Source organism: Mercurialis annua, linkage group LG8 (genome assembly GCF_937616625.2).
Source record: "Mercurialis annua linkage group LG8, ddMerAnnu1.2, whole genome shotgun sequence".
NCBI classification, from domain to species: Eukaryota; Viridiplantae; Streptophyta; class Magnoliopsida; order Malpighiales; family Euphorbiaceae; genus Mercurialis; species Mercurialis annua.
Window position 1 is genome coordinate 8,359,786 of NC_065577.1, and position 23,759 is coordinate 8,383,544.

Genomic DNA, 23,759 nt, shown 5'->3' on the forward strand with positions numbered 1-23,759 from the left:
TAATATTTTTAATATAAAATATAGCAAAATGCTACATATAGTGTAAATTTTAGCATATGCTAAATTTAACACATAATATAGCATTACAATGAAGTTGTGCATTTTATTATAAATGATAAATTTAGCACCGTAAAATTTATTTAACATAGAACTGGAGATGCTGTAAAGAGAGATGCATAAAAGTTTGGTTTCGACATTACTTTTTAATATTTTTGTACGGCTTAATCTATTGGCCTAATGTCTTAAAAAACGATGACCTTTTATCCCCTTTTCAATCCTACCCTGACGTTGCAAATCAGTCAATTTTACCCTATTTTGTATTTTTTCATTTCAATTATACCCTAAAACATAAAATCGATCTTTTTTTATTTGGCAAAAATTCTTTAAATTGATCTTTTTTTACATTAAATTAACTTTTTATATTAAATTGACAATTTTTGAAGAATTCTTTTGAAATTTTATTAAATCAATAAAGGTCAATTTTATGCTTCAGAGTACAATTGTAATGAAAAAAATGGAAAATGGGGTAAAATTGATAAATTTTCAACATCAGGATAGGATTAAAAAGGGTATGAAAGGTCGGAGTTTTTTTAAAGCATTAAGCCTAACCTATTGTAAGTCTCTATACTTTTCATTTTTTTACTTTGTTCCAGAGCGTTTTTATTTCTTTACTTGGTCCCTATACTTACAAAAACAGTTTTATGAAGTCCTTTTATTTCTTTACTTAGTCCTTAAACTTTCAAAAATAATATTATTTGGTCCCTGATACTTTCGAACTTGTATTGACAAAATAACTTTATAAAATTGTTTTCGCAAGTATAAAGACTAAGTAGAGAAAAAAAAACTCTTATAGACGAAATAAAGAAAAATAGAAAATATAGGGACCTTAGGATAGCTTTTGTCTTTTTTAAAATACATAATCCTATTAGAGGGCTTTATCCAATCCAAGCCTGACACATAATAAATTTACCAATTAAACCAAGAACAAAGGTCAACGCACCCCCTAAACTTGAGATACAGAGTCATTTAACCCAATGTTAATTTGTTTGAGCAACTAACCCCAAAACTCTTCATTTTTAGGTCAGATAACCCAATAATTGTATTTTAAAAGCGCGTAAAATACAAATCGGAGGTGAGAAATGCGAAATAAAAATTAAAAAGTTTTCTAATTGTTGTGATAAAATTATCCTAAACTTATTTTTTGTAATAAAAAAATAAATTATAGAGTTATTTGACCCAAAAATAAAGAGTTTTGGGGTTAGTTGCTCAAATAAATTAAAACTGGGTTAAATGACCTTATGTCACAAGTTCAGGGGGCGCGTTGACCCTTTGTTCATTAAACCAAACTAAAAGAATTTCCAAAGAAAAGAAAACAAACCTAAAACCCTCCACGTAAACCCTAACTATCCAACCCCATAAAAACCCACCACTATAAATACCCAAATCCAAAACCCGCCACTCCTTCCTCATTTACTTTTCAATTTTTACACTGCAAAATCAAACAAAATACAAAACCGAAAGCTGCTAATTTCCTGCATTGAAGATAAGACTTAGACCGCCACCGTCTGGTAAATTCAAAAATACGCTAAACCCTAATTTTCTTTAATTTATTCTGCTCATTCAATTATTTTCAAGCTAATTTTTTGTGTTTTGAAAAAAAAAACAGTGAAAAAAACAGAAGAAATGGATAGGTACCAAAAAGTTGAGAAGCCAAAGACAGACACAACAGCCATTAGTGAGAATGAATTGAGAATTACTGCTCAAGGAAGAATGAGAAATTATATTTCTTATGCTCTTTCTCTTTTTCAGGTTCTTTTTTTATATTTGCTTTGTTGAAAATTTGTATTTTTGTGTTTTTTGAAGGTATTATTGTAAAAAAATTGTTTTAATTAGTGTTTTTATGTAATTGAATATTGTGTTTAGTTAATACTATTTGTTTAATAGCTATACTTTGTTTTGTTTTGATTAAAACTGTGTTTATTTTGATATGCAGGAAAAGGGTACTGATGAGGTTGTCTTGAAAGCAACTGGTAGAGCCATCAATAAAACCGTCATGATTGCGGAATTGTTAAAGGTGGATACTTTGATTTTTAAGTGAATATTGAAGTGTATTATTTTTGTTTTTGATGATGGTTTCTCAATATGTACTTTACAGTCTTTTTATGTGGTATAGTAAATTGATAACATTTAGCTAAGTTTAAATGCCACATGTATACTTGTTTGTAAAATTTGTGTTATGTAATGCGCGGTAGCTGTACTTTTAATCAAATATCTGAATTATTTTGAAATGATTTTTTAGAGACGGATTGTTGGCCTTCACCAGAATGTGGCTATTGGGTCTATTGATATAACTGATACATGGGAACCATTAGAAGAAGGCCTTCTTCCGTAAGCATCGAAAGCTCCTTAATCTATTGATTTTTTTTTACTTTTATTGTGGTTATGAGTTAAATTGTTACATGATCTATATGTGCAGTATAGAGACCACACGCCATGTTTCGGTAATAACAATTACACTGTCAAAGAAGGAGCTTAGTCCATCTTCTATCGGGTAAATAGCAAAGCTGACTTAATACTTTGTTCATGATATACATTCTAGATGAATTCTTGACTTTTAATTATGATTTTCTTACATTGTTGCGAGTAAATGGATTTGAATTAATTCTAGAAATCAGCTAAATTAAAGATATAATTATGCTGCAATTGGAATCTTATGCACTTTCATCTGTTATAGATTGTTAGACATCTTTTTGAGAACTTATTAGCTATGTACTCATTGTATCTTTATCTTTACTTTTGAGTATTTTGTTACATCGGGTCTTGGGGAGCACAGAATAGAAACAGGGTCTGGTTTTTAAAGTTACTTCAAATTGACTGAGATGCAACTACTTTTCAAAATTGAAAGCAGTTACCTAGTCTTGTGTTCTAGATTAATGTTCTGTTATCAAGAGAAGAATCTAGCTTACTATTTTGATGCGACTTCAGAAGGGTTTTGGAACCAGTATTCTCTGTATGATCACAGCAGACAAGGAGTATATTAATTGTTATTATGCTCGCTAATCAGATGGTGTTATTGAATCTTGCGAAGGCATGTGCAAAGTGTGCATTACTAAAAAGACATTTAAGGAAAAAAAGTATTTGTGAATGTGAAATATGAAAGGAGTATTCAAGATGCACAACTCAGATAAATAATTAAATAGTAAAAGAAATTGAATATCAACTAGGTTATGTTTGAATGAAGATGTTGCTTTGGTTTCTTGTTCAAACTATATGACAACAGCTTATGCTCCATTGTCCAACTGTTTTTACTCTTCTTGATGATATTTTTTCTATTTCTCGGAACATTTCTTTTGTTTAGTTGATTCTTTTTTGTATCATTTCGGAAGTCCTTTGACCTCATGTTCCGTCTAATCCAGAATCTATTCCAGGCATTTATTGTTTCCTTTTCCATATGAATTGGGGAACCAAAGCTTTGACCCAAACATAGACAGCAAACCCAAGTCCATGCTAACATTTTGTCTCTCTCTCTTCCTTCAAACCTTAGCTTCAGAGAGTTCAAATTCACTATTTTGGTAGTTGCACATATGAACTTACTTCCTTTTTTATGCTTTTTAATTCTGCTTCCATGTAGCATTGTCTATAATAGTATAATTGCTGTACGCTTGTTGGACTTAGCTTTTCTTCTAAATGTCAGATATCAGCCTCCAATCCCTGTCGATCAAGTGAAGCCATTAGCTGAATTCGATGATGAACGAGGTACGCCGTCATTTTTTGGATGCTTGCTGCTCTAATTTCTTATATCTTCATTAGTGCTACGTTTACCCCTCTAATATTCAAAACTGCACCGCATCTCTTCCTAAATCATCATCTAGCATGCAAGGAAGAAAATCTTGTTGTGGTCTAGAGTTACTATAGATGTATGCTCTTAACATTCGCAGTAAATCTCTGCATTGTCTTGAAAGAATTAGTACACTTGACATGTTGATCTAAAAATCATAAATGGTTACAACTTACAAATCTTTTTAGCTAAAATTATGGTAATTAATTTCAACGCCTTTTGAGAGGAAAAATATAGTTTAATTATTGAAGAAGGAAATTTGTGGATGGCATAAATCAGGTTATGTTAAAGAGTTAATTAGCTAGCACAGATTAAATAAATAGGAAAAGTAATGAATTTCAATCTTTGAATTAGTAAAAACTTGAGTATTTATCTTTGTTAAGTCTAGTTTGTACTAAAACTGAGTCTGTTTAAAGTTTTGAATCTTGACTGTTGATATGATGGTGAAGCTTGGCTAGTCCAATTCTTAGTCACCTCTCATTATTATATTTAGGAATAATCTGTGGCCACATCATGCATATGGTATGGTGTAGCTTCTGAACTTTCTCTATAATTAATTGTAAAAAGTGTGAAATCTAGGATTTTCCTTTCCATTTTTTTTACATTTTGAAAAAATATCTAATGCAGGTAATAACAATGGTGCAGCAGAGTACACCAATGGAGGTTATGATGGTGGTCGAGGATATGGTAATAGAGGCAGAGGTCGCGGAAGAGGACGTGGTTTTCGTGGGCGTGGAAGAGGGTTTGGTGGTGGTAATATGAGGCCAGAGTCAGGCTATTACAATGGTTATGGTGGACCAGCAGGAATGCCTGCTCAAAGCCGTGGTAAGTTTGTCTTTGAATAAAATTTGTGTTTCAGTTTTGTTCCCTTTTCACATTTTCCCTATTGCTTTAGTTACTCACAGCATGTCATTAACTACAGTCTGCTCACAAAAATATTCTTTAGGAGAGTGCTGCAATAGTTTTCCCTTATGTTGGTTTAGTAATTATGTTGCATTCTGGTGTTTTGAATAGTTTTAAGTTCCAGTCAAGTGGTGAACTGTTTTGACTAGATCTTCCTTATCAACTTCAAGTATTTTCAGAGCATTTAAAATACATAAAGCATGCAAACACCTGCCATGCTTATGTGGCATAGAGAAGTTTTGAACATGCAATTAAAAACAAACTATCAGGTCCTGTTTCATTATGCTTCTCTCATTTTATTTTTAATTTTTTTTTCTAGAGTTTGTAAATGCCATTTTTTTAGGGGAAAAAGAAAATGAAAATAAGCGTTTCGCTGTATGTAGGATTAGTAACAAGTCTCTTTTTGTAATTATTTTTTACTAGAGTGTGCGAATGCACAATATTTCAGGGGGAAAGTAAATAAAAATAAGCGTTTCACTAAACAAGGTAACGAGTTACCTATATAGGTTAGCTCCAATTAGTTAATTTACATTTTCACCATTTAACAATGTTTGCTGGCTGAATCTTGATTGGGATATGAATTTCATGATCTTTCTCTGTGATGTCTATGCAATGTTGATTTTTCTATTATGGTATTACATGGAGTGTAAAAGATTTTCTAATGCTTCTAGCATCATCTTTCTTGTTTGTCTATGTGTATCCGAAACCAGGGTTGTGTATTGGTTCATACTAAACCACACCAAATCAAGCTGATATTTTGATTTTTTTTTTCAAAACTGAAACTAACTGATTGTAGAATAATTTTCAAATGCTCAAACCAATCTGAACAAACTAAATCTGTTGGTTCAGTTTGATTTATCGGTCTGGTTTGGTTTGCATCAGAAGTGAACTGAAATAATTTGCTTCAGAACCAAACTGAACCAAAATTCCTACTTTTTTTTTATAATTTCGAATTGAACCAAATTTGTCAGTTCTGTCCGGTTATTCACTTTGGTTTGATTTTTGAACTCTCATATATGCAACTGTGCTTCTCCTTTCCAGTATCAAGTTTAGGGTTATTACCATTCTATTGAAATCATTGAAATTTGAATAATTTCTGGTGGGCAGGTCGTGGGCGTGGAACCGGAAGGGGATGGCCTCGTGGTCGTGGTCGTGGCCAGGGTTTTAGAACCGGTGGTCCAGCTCCAATCCAAGCAGCTGCCTGACTTGCAGCACCAAGTATTTAGGTTAAAAACATAAGTTTCCTGCTTGAATAGCTGGATGCATCTGTAATTTATCTTTTCAAGAATAGTGGAAAATTTTGAGTTTTGAGACTGAAAATTTGTGTTGGTAAGCTCTGCAGTTTTGTAGGTAGGTACACTTATTTGCGTTATTATTATTAGCCAATAGTTGTTATAAAAATGTTATTTCACCTTGTTAGTGTTGTACAATTCCTAAGTGCAAATAATTTTCTTATAAATCACATATTAGCATATTTATTCAATTTAGTATAAGCAGTCCATAATTTTTATAAGTCGTACTAATTATCTTTATGTATAGGGATAGTAGGGAAATAATACAAGGGCAACTAACAGATTTTGATAATATTAAGCATGGCCAAATAATTGTTATTAAGCATTACCAATATTAAGCATTAAAACTTGAATATATTCATAAACAATTATGTTAATTAAATTAATGTGGTTAACCAAATTTTAGATTAAAGTCATAGTTGAAACAAAAATTAATTATTAAATGTTAAATTAATAAATCTATAACTGATTTATTCTGTTTATGTGCTTTTGAGATCCAAACGTTAATTCATACACCGTTCAAAAATCCGGTGAAAATTGCTGAGTTGGCAACCAGATAGTGACATGTCATAACAAACCGAGTAGTGCCATGTCAGCAATTTTTGTCGCATTTTTGAACGGTGTATGGATTTGAGAAAAAAAGGCAGATGGTACATGAAATGATGATTTTTAAGGCGTGATTAAAATGAGAAAACGTGTAAAGCTAGTGAATTTTTATGACATTCCCCTAAAAAATATAAATGTAAATCAATGCTTCAATGAAATCTTTATTTCTAAAAATAAAATAAAATCAGTTTAACTTTTTAAATTTAGCGAATCAAAACAATTTTTTATTTTAGAAAACATAAAATGTGTTTTTAACCTTTATTACGTCTTTCAAAATTATTAACTTTTACATTTTAAACTATTAAATCTCTAAAATTTAAAATTCTCTTAAATTAGATTAGTTTTATATTCATTATTATTAAAAATTCTCTTTATTTATTCAAATATGCTCTTTAAAGAAAAAAAAAAGCATTAAGATGCTCTAAAGGGAAAGCGCCAAGAATGTGACGATATTTATGTGAATAAATGTTCTTTTTCTATATTTACATATACTTAAATTATACTTTTAATGTTTAATAGTAATTTTAGAACTTTTCTTTTATATAATTTGAGGCATCTAAATATAAAATATTATATCAATGTAAAAGAAAGTAATTTTTTCTTAAATCTACTTCTTTATAAATGTCATTTACATTACATAGTTATACTTAAATTAAATACTTAAGATTAATATTATTTTTATAATTAATAATATAAAAGATGTATAAAATAAATCCATTAAAATATAATAATCATGTCATTTTAATTTTAAAACATTTATGTGACAATATCTTACGAAATTATAATTTTAAATCACTAGAGTATCTTTGATGTGATAATATTTTACAAAATTAAAAAATATTACCACCTCGATCTCTTTATACCTAAAAATTAAAAATTTATCTAAAATCTTAAAAAATGGCAATATTATCTAATTTTTTATAAATATACTATTTTGATATTTGATATTTTTTTTTAAATTAATATTTTAATATTTAAATTGTGTATCAAATTATATACAATTTTTAGCCATTTTCGACTAAGATATTAACAAAGTTAAAATTATTGATACAATATATTATTTTGATTATATAAATAAATAAATTATTTTTTACATATTATTATTAATATTTTATTAATTACGATAGTGGAATAAAAATAATACAATTTTTTAGCAAATAAATGACCAAAATACATTTAAAAATATTTATTTGAAATATCTTCTAAAAATTAAGTTTTAATTTTTAAAATAATATTTCAAATTTAAATAATAAGTTTAGTTTAGAGTTTAGACATCACTAAAATATGTTTTTGTTCCTTAAAAAGCATTAAATTAATTAGAGGATTCCCAGCTAAAAACATGAAGAGTTGAGACTAAAAATTAAACTTTAATTTTTTCTTCCGATCAGCAGTATTTAATAAAAATTTAGTTTGTGCTCAGTGTAAACAGTTCTGGTAGCCATGGATTTCAGTCCCCTTACGGACGCTTTAGCTTCCAAATCTTACGACAAGATTTCTGATATCTGCGACCAACTCATGCTCAAGGTTCCAATTTTTTTTCTTCTTCCAAATTTAATTGAAGTTTTAAATATTTTTTCATTATTATTCTAAATTTTGATTCCTTTTTTTATTTTATCAGTTGGCAGCAGAGGGAGTTCCGTTTCAGGACGAATGGCCTTACGCAATTCATCTTCTAGGTCACATTTATATCAACGATATGTAAGTTTATTCACACTTTTAATTTTGTTAGTTTTTATTTTGTGTTACTTGTCTATTATTCCAGTAATTGAAATGAAAATTAAGGGTTTTGAAATCTGGGTTATTATTTGGGGGTTTAGGGTTTTGGAAGTTTAAGGGTTATTTTGTTATTTTAAGTGATGGGTTAAATTTATGATGCAGTAATAGTGCTCGGTTCCTTTGGAAATCAGTTCCTGCCGCTGTTAAAGAAAATCAACCTGAAGTGGTTGCTGTTTGGAGAGTTGGCCAGAGATTATGGACGCACAATTATGCCGCTGTTCATGAAGCTCTTCGGGCTTTTGATTGGAGCCAAGAAACTCGGGTTCTTGTTGCTGCTTTCTCTGGTGATTTTTCTGCTTCTCGTATTGTAATTGGCCCTGTTACATTTTTGATCTTTTACTTATGGCATTGTATAATTTGTTAGAGTTATTACGTACAAAAATATTGATGAAACTAATTTACGTCTAGTGGAAGCACAAACTTTGAAAGTCTAAGACCCTAAACTCAGGCTCCAGGCTCCTCCTTTTCTGATTTGCTATATGAATTTGTGTTGCTAAACTTGTAGTCATGTGGCGTTGGTGGTCCTATAGCTAGGGGCTTGGTGATCTTAGGGAAAAAATTGTCAATGTAATTGCATACCAGAAAGTTTGACAACTAATATTTTTCCCTGGTTGCTTTAAAGGAGATGTATTAGGAGCCTTAATTCTTTTTGATTAAGGATGATGTGATGGTATCATGGCATGCTTCCTTGTAGGCTTTCGAGATGGGATTCTACTAATACATATCCTATTTTGGAATAAATTAAATCATAATTTATTTGGGAACAATAATGTTTGGAACTTGTAATCTATTTTAGAAGTGAACTTTGATGGGAAGTAGGATGTAATGTTAATAGAGGTTCACGAGTCGAACAATAAAAGTAACCTCCTCGGAAATCAGGGGAAGGCTAGACTACTTCTGGTATGCTGTTAACTTATTATATTGATTCTAGAGCAATTTCCTTGGATGGTTGTGGGCTAAGAAGCACGGAAACTTCGACAAAGTTGCGTTTCCCGTTTCGGAAACGTTTCGGAAACCGGAAACTCTTGGACACCCGTACGAAACGTTTCGGGTCGTTTCCGTAAATAATAAAAATTAAAAATTTGTAAAAAAATTAAAATTATTACCCACAAATAAAAAAATTTAACTAGTTACCCATAAATTTTACATTCGCATTGCCCACAATACATGAAATATACTTATTTGTGTTGAATTATATTATATTTTTTTATATATTTATAAAATTTTAAATATTTAGTATATTAAAATGAATTATTTTATTAATTATCATAAATATTTAGATAATATTTTTATAAATATATCCCTACATTTTTGTTATTTACACGTTTCCCCCACGTTTCGTGTCCTTCATTTTGAAAAACTTTCGTTTTCCCGTGTCCGTTTCGTATCGTTTCCGTTTCCCGTTTCCGTTTCCGTGCTACCTAGGTTGTGGGATAAGTAGTAAACAACTAACTCAAATTCACAAACCACTAATTCCTTTGCATTGCAGACATTTGGTCTTCTTCTCCTTAGATGTAATTTGTGTTGAACAAATTACTTACTTCCTTCACATGGAGAGGAATTCTGTGTAATCAATCAGAGAATGCAGAAGAAATGGATTTGCGAATTGCTCATGTGCTCTCCTTTTTTTAGTGGTACATGTTTATTGTTAAAATGTAAATCAACAAGGAAAAACCTACATTCTTGAAGTATTCCGCATTGCAATCTATTTTACTGCAGAAACGATATGGAATTGCGTAGAAATTGTTCAAATTTTGTGTTAGTGTGGGTGAGCTCTTTTATATTTTTCAAGCAACTATAAATGAATAAAATGCTACTATTGATGGAAGTGACATACTGCAAATATAGAAAGTGGTTTAGTGAGACTTCAGCATATGGTGCTATTTTTTTATTTTTTATTTTTAACTATGAAATTATCATTATTTGTCTCTTACATGTTCTAGTACTGTAAAGCTCTTAATCATGTTTCTTTTATTCAGAACTTTACACGAAGAAGATGTTTCAAATGCTATTATCTGCTTATTCCACCATTAGCATCCAAGACACAGCTCTTTTCCTGGGAATGAGTGAAGATGATGCTGCGAACTGTAAGATGCATCTCTCCTTTATGCTATATTATTTCAATAAAAATCCAAGACAAAAGCAATTCTTTTAAAAATACTTTTGGAGATGGTTATTTGTTCTCCAGTACATTGTGTTAAACGCGTCGTATTGATGGCTGTTGGACTAACTAATTATAGTTGCCGGGTTTAAATCCTAGCTAAGACATATTAATATGTGCCACATGGACACATTCATAGCCAACAAATTATAAAGGGTGAGGGAGCAAGGTTTGTGCTCAATTAGACATTAAGAAGTAAGAAAAAAATTCAATAAGGCACTGCTTCTAGCAGCTATTTATACATCAAAATTAACACTTCTGCCAATGGGAGTCTTTGATGGCACAATCCTATCCCGATCTTTTAAAAAGTCATTGAATCTACATGTGATTCATCATTCATGAAACATATTTTGGCGCCTTAACACGGATTATTGATTCTGAGGTCTCATAGTCAGCTTAAAAATTATAGATACAGAAATTTCAGTATTTCCCACCGGTGAATAATGATGAATCATTTAGCTAAACTTGTGGGGCAAATATTGTAGGACTTGGGTAGCTCTGCATTTTTCTCTCTCTTTGTTTCTTAATTGAATGTGCTGCATGTCTGATCATCAGTCCATGCTTGTCATATGCAGACGTTCTGCAGCAAGGTTGGATATTTGATCCAGCATCTCGAATGCTAACTGTGAAGAAGCAGCCGATTGTGACAGAGCAGAAACTGGATTCTAGTAGATTACAGCGGCTAACAGAATATGTATTTCATCTCGAGCATTAATTAGTCCAATAAACTTATTTTGAATACCCATGTCAATTAGGTTTCTAGATCAAATTATAAAAAAAAGGCTTCGAACATATTCAGAACACTAATGTGCATCGAGGAATCATAGATATTTCATCTTCTTTCTTTGTTTTTTTTGGATAAATGTTTTTCTTCTCTTGTTCTTTGAATACTTTTGCTAGAGAAGTTTCCATTTTGGGCATGATTGTGGAATTTGATAGATGGAATTTACGGCGTTCGGTAGATGATTTTAATTCAACTCCCTCTTTGGGTAGACAAAAAGAACAAGAAAATGTATTACTTGTGGCGTGGGATTGAATTGCTAAGATGTTTTAAGTATGGTATTTGTATTTTGTAGTCATTCTCTTGATCAAGCAGTATTGCTTTGCAGCAACTCTTATCCCCTTGCCCCTTAACATAGGTGTTAGAATTTATTGGCCATTTTAGTAGAAAGAAAATTTTCATTTATCAAACATTGGAAGAAAAAAATGAGTGCTAGCAAAATGATAAATAAAAAAACTTAATCAAATTCTTCAAATAGTTGGCTGTGTAATTAAGGGGCAGGATAAGTGATCTCTCTTTCAGCTCCCAGTTATCGGTTGTTTCACACTACATATGTCTGTTATTTTTATTTTGTATTGCATCAAGTTTTAGAGTGTTATATACACATCAAAAATATAATTATTCGTTCCGTTCCAAATCGGTAGACAATTTAGGAAAAATATAAATATTAAGAAATTTTATTTATTTAGACAAAATGAATAAATTTATAAAAAGACCACACATGTCCTCTTTTAAAATAGTGATATTTTTTTGTCCCTTCTTAATATATTAAACTACCGCCATGTTTGGTTTATGGAATAGAATAGCATGAAATAGAATAGTTATTCCATAAAGAATGGAATAATCATTTTTTAGTTTTTGAGAGGAGTGTTCATTCCACAAAATCATGGAATAGCAATTTTTAGAATACCTATTCTATGAACCAAAGCAAATAATTGCCATTTTATACGGAATAGTTATTCCATTCCGCACCTATTCTATGAACCAAACATGACCTACAAGTAATAGGAATATATATGACAATGAAACATTTAAGCACTAGCTGACTGTTTATATTATGAAATAAGAAAAATAAAAAAAGGTGCATATTGATTTGAAATGGATGAAGTAATATTTAAAAGAATATTAAACAAAGGAGGCTACATTTTTGCTAAATTCACCTAAACTGGATGCAATAAACCTTTTTCAATAAGATTTTTTTTATGAAGATGTGCCATATGGCACAATTACACTAAATATTTCACATGGCACGACTAGCGAATTTTGGATTAAAATTAGATATTTGTCAATTGATTGGCTATTAATTATTTGACAAAGATAAACCTAACAATTTACTAAAGACAAAATTTATAACCATCACCGATGGAGGCTGGTTTAAGTGGTAAGCGGTTTGATATCGTTTAAGCAAGATTTCGGATTCGAGTCTTATGAGTGCAGAAAATCTCCACTGGTAGATTCATCCACCATGCCAAGTACGCCATGCGGATTGAATCCGGATTAGTCAGGGCGAAGTTCTGAAAACCGGATGGGCAAACAATTTTTTTTTTTATCTCCACCGCCAGACCTACTTCTTCCACCAGCATAACCACCTCCATATCCTGTGGCGGAACCACGGGAGGGTCAGGAGGGTCGGCCGACCCTCCTCCTCGCCGGATACAAATGAGAGACCGGTGCTAATCTGTCGGTTCTTGTCTTCGTTTCGACCCTCCCATGGCCGCAGCCCGCAGCAGCATGGAGATGAGGAGATCTGCCTCAATCCCATGGCCGCAGCCCGCAGCAGCATGGAGATCGCTGTAACGCCTCCGATCCGGCCATCTTTCACGAGTTGCAGCGCTGCAACTCGTGATATTATTTTGATAGATTTAAAGGGTCCTTTTTTGTTTTATTTTTTTTTATACCAAACGACGAGTTGTTTGGCTTTGAGCCAAATGTCGTTTGGAATTAAACGTTTGAAACAGAAATAGCCCAAGGCTGTTTCTGTTTCAAACTGGAAAAAGTTAAATTAGGTTAGTTTTTTTTTTCCTTTTATTCTTTTATTTTTCAAAACCCTAATCTTAAATTTGAAATTCAATTAATCACCTTTCTATAACACTTAATTCTTAAATCCATCATTATACTTCTTGCCCTTTCCAATTCTCAGGGTTTTATTAATTTTTGTGTTATTTATTATTATCAACTCAATATTTAGCACTTTAATTTAATTAAAAAAATTTATTTAACGTATTTTTATATTTTTTTAAACTTCGTATTTTTATGTGAAATCTCGACCCCTCTGAAAAAATTTCTGGTTCCGCCATTGTCCATATCCACTGCCTGTCGCTGCCTCTATTTCAACTAGATCTTTTTCTGAAAGAGAAGGGGATACATCTAAATCAAAATTCTTTTTAGTTCACTTCAGTTTGAGCACTTCAACTTGAGTAGTCAAGTTCATCGATCTTTGTAAATAAAAAGTGTACATTAATTTAATCTATCCGTTCAAAGCGATATAAATTTGCTGAAATCAACCTTTTCAAGTAGAAGCGAACTTGAAAAAAATTTAATACTGTTAATCTCTGTATATATCTGGTTCTAAAAAACAAGATTCTTTTTTGAATATAATAGACCAGATAGTTTTTTAGAAAAAAACCTTATTACTTATAACATCGTCATACATTTAAGAATATATATTTTAGATACTCTAAAACGTCATATATTTATGAATGAAGAAAGTATTTTCTTCCGGTGTTATTTTGTTTTTTAATTGTTTCATCTTGTCTTTCTTCTTCGATTATCAACTATTATTGTTCATTTCATGGTTCTTTCACTGTGTTTAAGTAGATCATGCATACGGAAATTATATTAAATTGGTGATGTACTAGTAAAGCAAGAGTATTCATCAATTGTTTGCAAAGTCAAAGAGACATCAAAAGAATCTTAAGAAAAAAAAGAAAAATTTAAGAATCTCTTACACTAATGTGCTTTTCTTCAAAGTTCTTTTACATTTGTGCCATGGTCATAAAAAAACCTTAAGCATAGCCTAGCCATGCACCTTCATTATTTTTGTAACATTTTTTCTTCCTTTTTACAATCATCAGTTTTTTTCTTCCTCTTTTTTATATTTTTTATTCCGCCACAAAAAGTATGCAAAAATCGAATTAAATTGAATAATTTATCTGCCAACACATTGTAAGTTCCGATTCAAAATATTCTTCTTCTTATTATTATTATTCTATCATCATCTGCAAAACAGTTAGATACAAAACTTTCTAGCCATCTAGAAAATTAAACAGAGAATAAATAAAATCTACACTACATATTAAAACCCTGTTATCTTATACTTCAAGTAACCGGACGAGTCGAGTTATAAATATCATCCATCAATCTGATTCTCTTCATTCTTCGCTTTGGATACACATCATCTTCACCGTCCTCATCTTCGGCGTAATTAATCTCATTTAATACAGTAATAGAGGAAGAAGAAGATGATCTTGACGCACGATCAGTACAAGATTGTTCATCTTCCTTCTTCTGCTCGTCGTCGGAATTGCTTAGATGCAAGAGAAGCATGGCAGCGTCCGATTCGCAATCGGAATATTTCCAGATTTTCTTCTTCTGGATTTTCATGTTTACGCGTCTTAATGGAATTTTTGCCATTTTTTAAGCGTCAAGAAAGAGAATTTGATTGAGTTTGGTTTTGGTTTTGGGTTAAGTATTTATATAAGGGAAAGAAAACAGCGTTTCCTTCTAGGATTAGGATTAGGAAATGAACAAAAGATCAATTTAGACCCTTAAGTTGTCATGAAGTATCAAAAAATCATTTCTATTAAATTTGGTCAAAAAACCCAAACTTTTGCTATTTCTTATCATTTCACCCCTCTGAAAAAAGAGTGAGTAAAATACTTAATTAAACAAAGTAACCCTAAATAATCATCATAATTGAAATCCTAAAATTAGAGCTAATTAAAATCCTAATCGAATTAAATTAAAACCCGATTAAAACTATTTAAACCTTGATAATACTAATTAAACCCTAATCAGCCTTCTTCCTATGAACCCATCGTTGCAATCCTCCACCTGCCGCCGCAATCCTGCATTTTGGGGACGGACTGTTACTACTGCTAGTCCTCGTTGTCAGTCCATTAGATAGTTTTGATGAAAAAATTGTGTTCGTTTATTTTACTGTTAAACGAACAAGCTCGTATATAAGTTCGTTTAGTATGTTTACGAGTTTGTTTGTGATCTCGTTTGTTAATAAGCTAAACGAACGATTACGAGCTGAATACAAACCGAACATAAACACTATAAATTTTAAATGAATCAAATATAGACACCTCGTTTATATAACGATCCAAATATGAACATCTCAAAACTCGGCTCAGCTATGTTCCTTTACAATCCTACAATTATAATTTCATATATTTAGGAATATTTTAGATAGTCTAAAATTACTAGTAAAACCTTAAACTTGTGATGTACTTCTTGTAAAGCAAGAGTATTCATCAGTTGTTTGCAAAGTCAAAAAGACTTCAAAAGAATTTTAAGACAAAAATAATAATTCAAGAATCTATTAATGTGCTATTCATCAATATTTTTTTACCTTCGTGCCATTGTCATAAAAAAAACCTTAAGGATGAAGTAGATTAGCCATCCACGACTCGAAGGGTCAAGCTTTTTCTAGCCAGACAAACTTATTATGACAGAAACTGAAGTTGTTATTGCAATCGCGGTCTCTATGTTCAGTTCGCGTAATTAGGGGTGGAACCAGGGGATGACCGTCCGTCATTAGTTGCGTGCAGTTTCCTAACATTATAATGTTTTTGTTCCTTTACTTTCGTTTGAAAGGAAGGTTGGCCAAGGCCAAGAGAACTAGCGCGATCTATACAAACGAGGGAACAAGACTCGCATAATATCATCTAGCATGAGACTAGCTAATAACGTCTTTTGGAGCATGATCAAATATGACGAGCCCAATGTCTTGCTTGAAACCATGATTGTCCATCCAGTCCGCACAACGGTTTCCTTCACGATAGTATGAATAACTCTCACGTGCCACCCTCTCTTCAAGTAATTATTCCGAATAGTATTGAGCTGCATGTCATTGGCATTCACCTTAATCTCGTCTTAGAGAAGAGCATCGACTGCCAATTTACTATCCGTTTAAGGATGACGTTTCTGAAGCCACGGTCCCAAGCAATCTCCAGGCTGTCGATCGCAACCTTAATTAATTGACTCACTCATTTTTCCAGTTACCGATTTTTATTTCAACTTTCTTGTCCCTCCTCTCATTTTTCAGTTCCACTGACACCTTGATAAAATGTAATGTACGTAATCAATTATATTCAAGTTTATTTTTCTATATCTTTTTAGTCATCTCATCCCATTCCTTCTCTAATAATCAACTGTTTAATTCCTCCTCTATTAGCTCCTTTTTTTTATATGATTCGGCCATAAAAAAAGCATGCAAAAATCGAATTAAATTGAATAATTCATATGTTAGCTGGTTCGATCGCCACATATCTGCCATAGTTTTTGATTCAGGAAAGCTCAAGATATAATTCTTATAATTATTAATATTATTCAATCATATCTTCAAAACAGTCATATACAAAACTTTCTAGCTAGAAAATCAAATAGACAAAAAAAGAACTATATATAAATAAAACTACACTACCTATCTAATCCATCAAAACCCTTATCTTAATCTTCAAGCAACTAATCAGCTGAGTCACATTTATCCAAAAAAACTAATCGGCTGAGTCGAGTTATAAATATCATCCATCAATCTGATTCTCTTCATTCTTCGCTTTGGATACACATCATCATCATCGTCATCATCTTCGACGGGATTAATCTCATTCAATACAGTAACAGAAGAACATGATCTTGACGCACGATCAGTACAAGATTGTCCATCTTCCTTCTTCTGCTCGTCGTCGGAGTTGCTTAGATGCAACAGAAGCAGAGCAGCGTCCGATTCCCAATCGGAATATTTGCAGATTTTCTTGATATTTTTCTTCTGGGCTTTCATGTTTACGCGTGTTGATGGTATTTTCGCCATTTTTAAGCGTCAAGAAAGAAAATTGTATTGAGTTTGGATTTGGATTAAGTATTTAAGCAATTATATAAGGGAAAAGGAAACAGCGTGTGTCCTGATAGGATTAGGAAATCCTAATTCAGCAAGTTTTAATTTAAGTCTTTTAAAATTTAGAAACATGAGACCAATCCATATGAGTAATTATTTATAGGTCTAATTATTAAATAGATCCATATATTTTTTTCACTTTTTCGATTAGAACTAAATTTTTTAATTTTTATAAAGGCTTAATTAATGGTAAAAAAACCCAAATCTTTACGACTCGTTGCAATTTAAACAAAACTTTTTAATTTTTGGAATAATAGCCAAATTGTATTTTTTTTTGTTGCAATAATAGCCAAATTGGTGGCCAAACCTGTTGTTTTCAAAAAAAATTAAAATATTAAACTATTATTATTTTTGATTTATAATATACTAAAAATCACAAGAAGTGGTAAAAAAATTCATAAATTTACATAAAAAGTGCAATTTGCCTATTATTGCAACAAAAAAAAATATAATTTGGCTATTATTATAAAAAGGTCTAATGTCTTAAAAAACCCTGACCTTTTAGCCTCTTTTCAATCATACCCTGACGTTGAAAATTTGTCAATTTTACCCTATTTTGCATTTTTGTGTTTCAATTGTACCCTGAAAAATTAAATTAACGTCTTTTTCGTTTGGAAATTTGTTTAAAACATTCTCCATGTCTAGCATATATTAATTGTATGTTTTTAAAATTTATTTAAATTTAGTTAAATTAATTAAGAATTTAAGTTAGTGTTAATATGATTATAGGTTTTAGTTAGTTTTTAAAAATAAAGGACTTATTTGTACTTTTTTGAATAAAAAAAAATTTAATTTCAGGTTTAAACTTAGTTAATTGAATGATTTCATCATTTAAGTTAAAAAATTTAAAAAAAATTAACAAAAATTAAAAAATTGGGGTACAATTGAAAACGGAAAATTCAAAAGTGGGTAAAATTGACAAATTTTCAATGTCGGGGTGGAATTGAAAAATATATTAAATGTGAGGGTTTTTTGAGTGATTAGGCCTTATAAAAATTAAAAGGTTTTGTTTATATTGCAACAAGTTGTAAAGGTTTGGGGTCTTTTTTGCCATTAAGCATTTTTATAATTTTATCTCAATTTTAAACTTATTATCAACCGTGAACAAATTAAAGTAGAGCGTGTGTCTACTTTTGCCACATATTTTAATTTCAACTAAATTTTAAATTTCATTTCAATTTTATCAAATTTTAATTTTTTTTCAACATGAATTAGTTATTATCTATTTAGTTTCGCAAATCAATATAATCTGATAATACTAAGATAATTTTACAATCACTTTATCTTTTCTCATATTTACTCTATTTTTAGTTTCGCAAATCAATATATTCTGATAATGTTAAGATGATTTTACAATTACTTCGTTTATCTCATATTTAATCTATTTTTTTATCGATATTCGTTAGTGATAAACGGTTATAATAATATTTACTATATAAAATATAAAGTAATTTTAGAAGACACTTATGCCTTAGATCAAAATGGTTAGATTGATTGTTCGTTTTATTACTAGTTTATTTTTATTTATATTCATACACAATATTATGTATTTCTATTGAGATTTATTTTTCATTTTATATATTTATTAGTGACAATGATTTGAATTTTGAAGAAAAATATCAACTATGTTTAACTTAATTCAATTCGATATTAAAAAATAATGAATTCAATGTACATTAAATAATCAATTAGAATATTGAATTTATAACTTAAAAGAAGTTACAAAAAGTTAAAATAGTTTCACTCTCTCTTTATATGTGTGTTTATATGCGTTTGTGTAAGGTTGGGCCATCTTTCACTTGATTCACAACAGCTTTAACAATTAATACAAGATTTGTGACTTTTAAATAATATCATACATATTTGGAATTTTATTTTACACAAAAATTTAAAAAGAATTTATTACTATATATTTTTGAGTTAATATCATAAAAATTTACGAATTTTACACATTTTCTCATTTTAATCACGCAGTTTAAATTTTCTCATTTTCATGTACGAACTATCACTTTTTTTCAAATTCATGCACGGTGCTGAGGTGTCATGACTCCATTGGTATAATTCGCTGAGGTGGAGGGCATTTTAACCAATAAATGAGTGCCACCTCAGCACCGTGCATGAATTTGAGAAAAAGTGATAGTAGTTTTTATATGAAAATGAGAAAATATAAATTGCGTGATTAAAATGAAAAAACGTGTAAAGTTCGTAATTTTTTTTGACATTAACTCTATATTTTTCATGTTTTATCCTTTTTAATGGTAATTGAGTTTTACATAAAATTTATTTTAAAGTGATTAAAAAAAAAGTAAAAGGAACATAGAATAACTCTAAAATTAGAAATACGACTTTCAAAATAAAACTCTCAAACAGAGAATGAGACTTTTAAAATGAAAGGAAGAGAGTATTATATATCAATTCCAATTAAAACCACTTCAACATTCATAAAATGCAGTACTTGTTCCTCACCAATAGTCCTAATGGCAAGGGTATGCTGTCCTATGACCAACATTTTGTTTTACCTAGTGTTTTAAAACCGGACTGGACTGACCGGTTCGACTGATTGAACCATAGACCGGAAATCCATCCGGTCCAAATGATCTTATGAGCCGATAGTCCGGTTAAATTGGATTGAACAGGAAATCTAGTTAAATTAGATTGAACCGGATAGAAACCGGATTGAACCGCCCGAACCATTCGTTTTTTAGAAATCCGTCTGGTTTTTATTTGACCAAATAAATCTATATGAATTAGAGTTCCAGTTTTTTTTTCTCTTAACACTCTCTTCTAACCACGGTACTTTTTATTATAAAAAAAACTACAGTACTTTTTCATTTTATGTAGCCCCATTTTAAAAACAAAAGGAGAGAAAGAAGATTGCAGTTTAATTAATTTTAAACTCAATATAATTTAGATTTTGACTAAAGATTGGAATATTTTTTTATTAAAAAAGAGATAATCTCTTTTTATTGTAAGCCAATAATTAGTTTTAGCACGTGGAGTAACAATTTATTTTTTGGTAAGGCCATCTGGTTTTCAAGTCTTTGCCCTGACTAATTCAGATTCGAGTGCACCTGGCATGGTGGGTGTCAGTGGAGATTTTCTGCATTCACAAGACTCGAACCCGAAACCTTACTTAAGCGATATCAAACCGATTATCACTTGAATCAAACTCCATTGATAGAGTAATTAACCGTTTATTGAATGATGATTTTTATAAAACTGGAGAAAGTGGAAGTTCATAGAACGTGTGCAGTTGAGAAAAATTAGGTATCTGACGATTTTCTGAAGATTTGCTTTAAAAGAGAAAAAAGACGACGACTGCAAAGTCAAATAAAATAACCAAAAATTCAGAAACTTTCAAAGAGAAAGCAATGTCAATATCTTAGTTATATGAATTTGTACTGCAATCTACATTTTTTTTGTTTTACTCTTCGGTTTTTGACATTTTTTTAATCAAGGTTTCAATTATAGTGTCAATTTCTGTTTTTCCAATTACAAAAGCTATCTTTCAAATTTAAACTCTATCTGTAATTTGTTTAAGAAATTTTAATTTTTTTGTGTCTTCTGAAAATTACTATAATCACTTGATTTTAATTTCAAAATTTCCAATTTGTAGTATAACCTCTATAAACTCACACACAAAGACCACCAACCCTTTTATAAAATTTCACAGGAAACAGCCTATGACAAGACAAATTAAAAAAAATTACATTTAAATATCATGTACAAAATTAACTCTCTTTTGCGTTTTTAATTCCGTTAGGGATGAAGGATTTATTTTAAAACTTTTTGAAAGGCTAGAAATTACTTTATATCGAAAAATATCAGAGGGTTTATCTCGTCCATTAGATAAAAGATTGAGTGCTTGACTTCTTTAGTAGTTTTTTCTATGAATTATAACAGGTGATACATATTAATTTTTTAATGATTAAATGTAGAACACTCATGATTTGAGACACATGCCAATCAAATGGCAGAATTAGGACTTCAATTTGGAAGAGACGAAAGTTTTCGCGTTCAGCTATTTAAAAAAACGATAATAAACACAAAATTGTGGTAATTTGCACTTGTAAAACCGCCTATAAAAGGAAAAAACCGCCCCTAACACTTGTAGGGCGGTTTGTAGGGAGCGGTTGTATTATAAGAAAAATATTTCTATATCTATAATTTTTTTAATTTTTTTCCAGCAAGAAGAATCGGCTGACCCTCTTAATCCGCTGGATCCGCGCCTGATCGAATGAATGGTGCATACATATCTGAGAGATTCTTAGGTAGACTTAGTCTACCACATCATCCGTAGACTAACCTATCACATTTTGACACGTCATTAAAATAATGGCATTATCGTAATTTTGCTCATTACTTGTTTACACCTTTGGATAATAATATTACGATAGTGCCATTATTTTAATGACGTGTCAAAATGTGATAGGTTAGTCTACGGATGACGTGGTGGACTGAGTCTACCTAAGAATTTCTCTACATATCTAAGTGTAAATAAACATTTTCATATGTATATATAAGTGAGTTACTCTAATTATAATATAGTAACTGGTAGAATAACTCCAATTTATATTCTATGAGATATGGTAACTGACGCTAAATAGGAGCTGAAATTGATTTTCCAAATAAATACATTTAAATAAGAATAATTGACATGGAAAACAGTGCATTATATGGAAATATCAAATAATATATTAGCTATAATTAAGGAGTTTATTTAAAAGAAAATAATTGCTAATTACAAATAATTCAAATTAAGTAAAAGAATCGGCGGATTGATTCCAAAATAATATCGCATTTAATATATTAATCAGTTATGCATCTCAAAATCTGTATAAATATAGGCTAATTTCTCATAAAGTCATTCTCAAATTAGTAGTAGTGAAATATATTTTATAATGGCAACTTCAACTCTTTTTGTCTTTGCATTTGTCATGCTCTTTCTTGCTACACAAGGTATAGTGTGAGAATTACTGTTTTTCAGGTTAACTCCTCATATATCATATGTTAGGTCAGATTTTTTAATTTAAAATTTTTAAAATTACTTTTTCTCTCTATCTTGTATATTAGATAACTATTTGATAACTACTATATGATTTTTAAAACCTCTAGATCTATGAAAAGTTACGGTTTTTTTTAAGTTCAGAAAGAATAATTCGTACCTGAATTAATTCTCATCAATTATATTGCATGTTTTACATTATAATTACTTTTTGTTTGTTTCAGGGAATTGTCAATGCGATGCTGTATCACAATTTAAATTTATTCAAATTCCGACGGGACAGAAAATACAAAATAAGCCAGAATGGAATATCACCGTGACAAACGATTGCTTGTGTACAAGAGACTATATTAAATTGGACTGCAATGGATTTCAAACTGTAGAAAAAGTTGATCCGTTAAAATTGGTGATCACCGGTACTGAAGGTCTCCTTAATAACGGAGACGTTGTTCGTGGATATGAATCCGTTAGTTTCACTTATGCTTGGGATAGCCCTTTTCAGTTTAAGGTGATTAGCTCCCTAATTGGTTGTTCTTAAGGGAAGAAGTTAAATAGATTTTGATTAATTATTAGAGTGTTAACTAATTTTTCCACTCTTTATTAATGCCAAATAAGTGAAATTTTATGGTAATGTTCTATTTTTTATTCTATTTTAAGTGTTTATTGAATCTATTAAATGAGGAAATATGGAAATGAATATTATTTTGATAGTGAAATTATGCAAAATTTCTAAATTGGAATATGCAGTCTGCATCAATAGATGATTCTAATGAGAATATGAACTGAATTTTCTTTCCTTAAAAAACGGCCAACACTTGCGGTTTTAATTTTGTTAATAATTACTACTTCAAATAATATTTTATTAAAATTATTTGTTATTTTATATTTACATTAACAATAACAATTTTAGAATTATGTACAGAAAAGATACTTATGGGTAACGGTAACGTTTCCTTTAGTGTGTGTAAATGCTGCCCTAGAGTAGCTATGCTACGTTGCATATATCATATATTAATTACTTTTGTACTATATGAACGGTGGAGATCACGACTAGCTATTAACTTACTAATGATGAACGGTCAAAAATCGTTGACTATCAAGTAATTGAACTGCTACAGATTTCTAATAAAATTAGAATTATACTATGACATACCGTGATCATATGTTTGCCAATTATATATGATCATATATTGGAGTATTAATTTAGAACATAACCCTATTTTTTTTTAAAAACAATGGAAAGCCATTAATGTGCTCCACGGAGATTGATTTGACA

The 23,759-nt window shown here is 30.4% G+C and overlaps 3 protein-coding genes across 3 annotated transcripts; all 3 read left to right on the forward strand.

Annotated features, from left to right (window-relative positions):
- The first annotated feature begins 1,441 nt into the window (after positions 1-1,441).
- Positions 1,442-6,224, forward strand: LOC126660734 (H/ACA ribonucleoprotein complex subunit GAR1-like). Its single transcript, XM_050354388.2, has 8 exons — positions 1,442-1,568; positions 1,667-1,809; positions 1,994-2,074; positions 2,300-2,388; positions 2,477-2,551; positions 3,695-3,756; positions 4,466-4,663; positions 5,849-6,224. Exons 2-8 carry the CDS (start codon positions 1,684-1,686, stop codon positions 5,944-5,946), a joined length of 729 nt encoding a protein of 242 aa, XP_050210345.1. The 5' UTR covers positions 1,442-1,568; positions 1,667-1,683; the 3' UTR covers positions 5,947-6,224.
- Positions 6,225-7,944: 1,720 nt separating this feature from the next.
- LOC126659637 (COP9 signalosome complex subunit 8) lies at positions 7,945-11,692 on the forward strand. Its single transcript, XM_050352955.2, has 5 exons — positions 7,945-8,163; positions 8,258-8,337; positions 8,518-8,699; positions 10,395-10,502; positions 11,152-11,692. The coding sequence occupies exons 1-5, from the start codon at positions 8,080-8,082 to the stop codon at positions 11,289-11,291; spliced, it is 594 nt and encodes a 197-aa protein (XP_050208912.1). The 5' UTR covers positions 7,945-8,079; the 3' UTR covers positions 11,292-11,692.
- Positions 11,693-22,370: 10,678 nt separating this feature from the next.
- On the forward strand, positions 22,371-23,028 carry LOC126661555 (uncharacterized). Its single transcript, XM_050355409.2, has 2 exons — positions 22,371-22,437; positions 22,708-23,028. Exons 1-2 carry the CDS (start codon positions 22,380-22,382, stop codon positions 23,019-23,021), a joined length of 372 nt encoding a protein of 123 aa, XP_050211366.2. The 5' UTR covers positions 22,371-22,379; the 3' UTR covers positions 23,022-23,028.
- Positions 23,029-23,759: the final 731 nt, after the last annotated feature.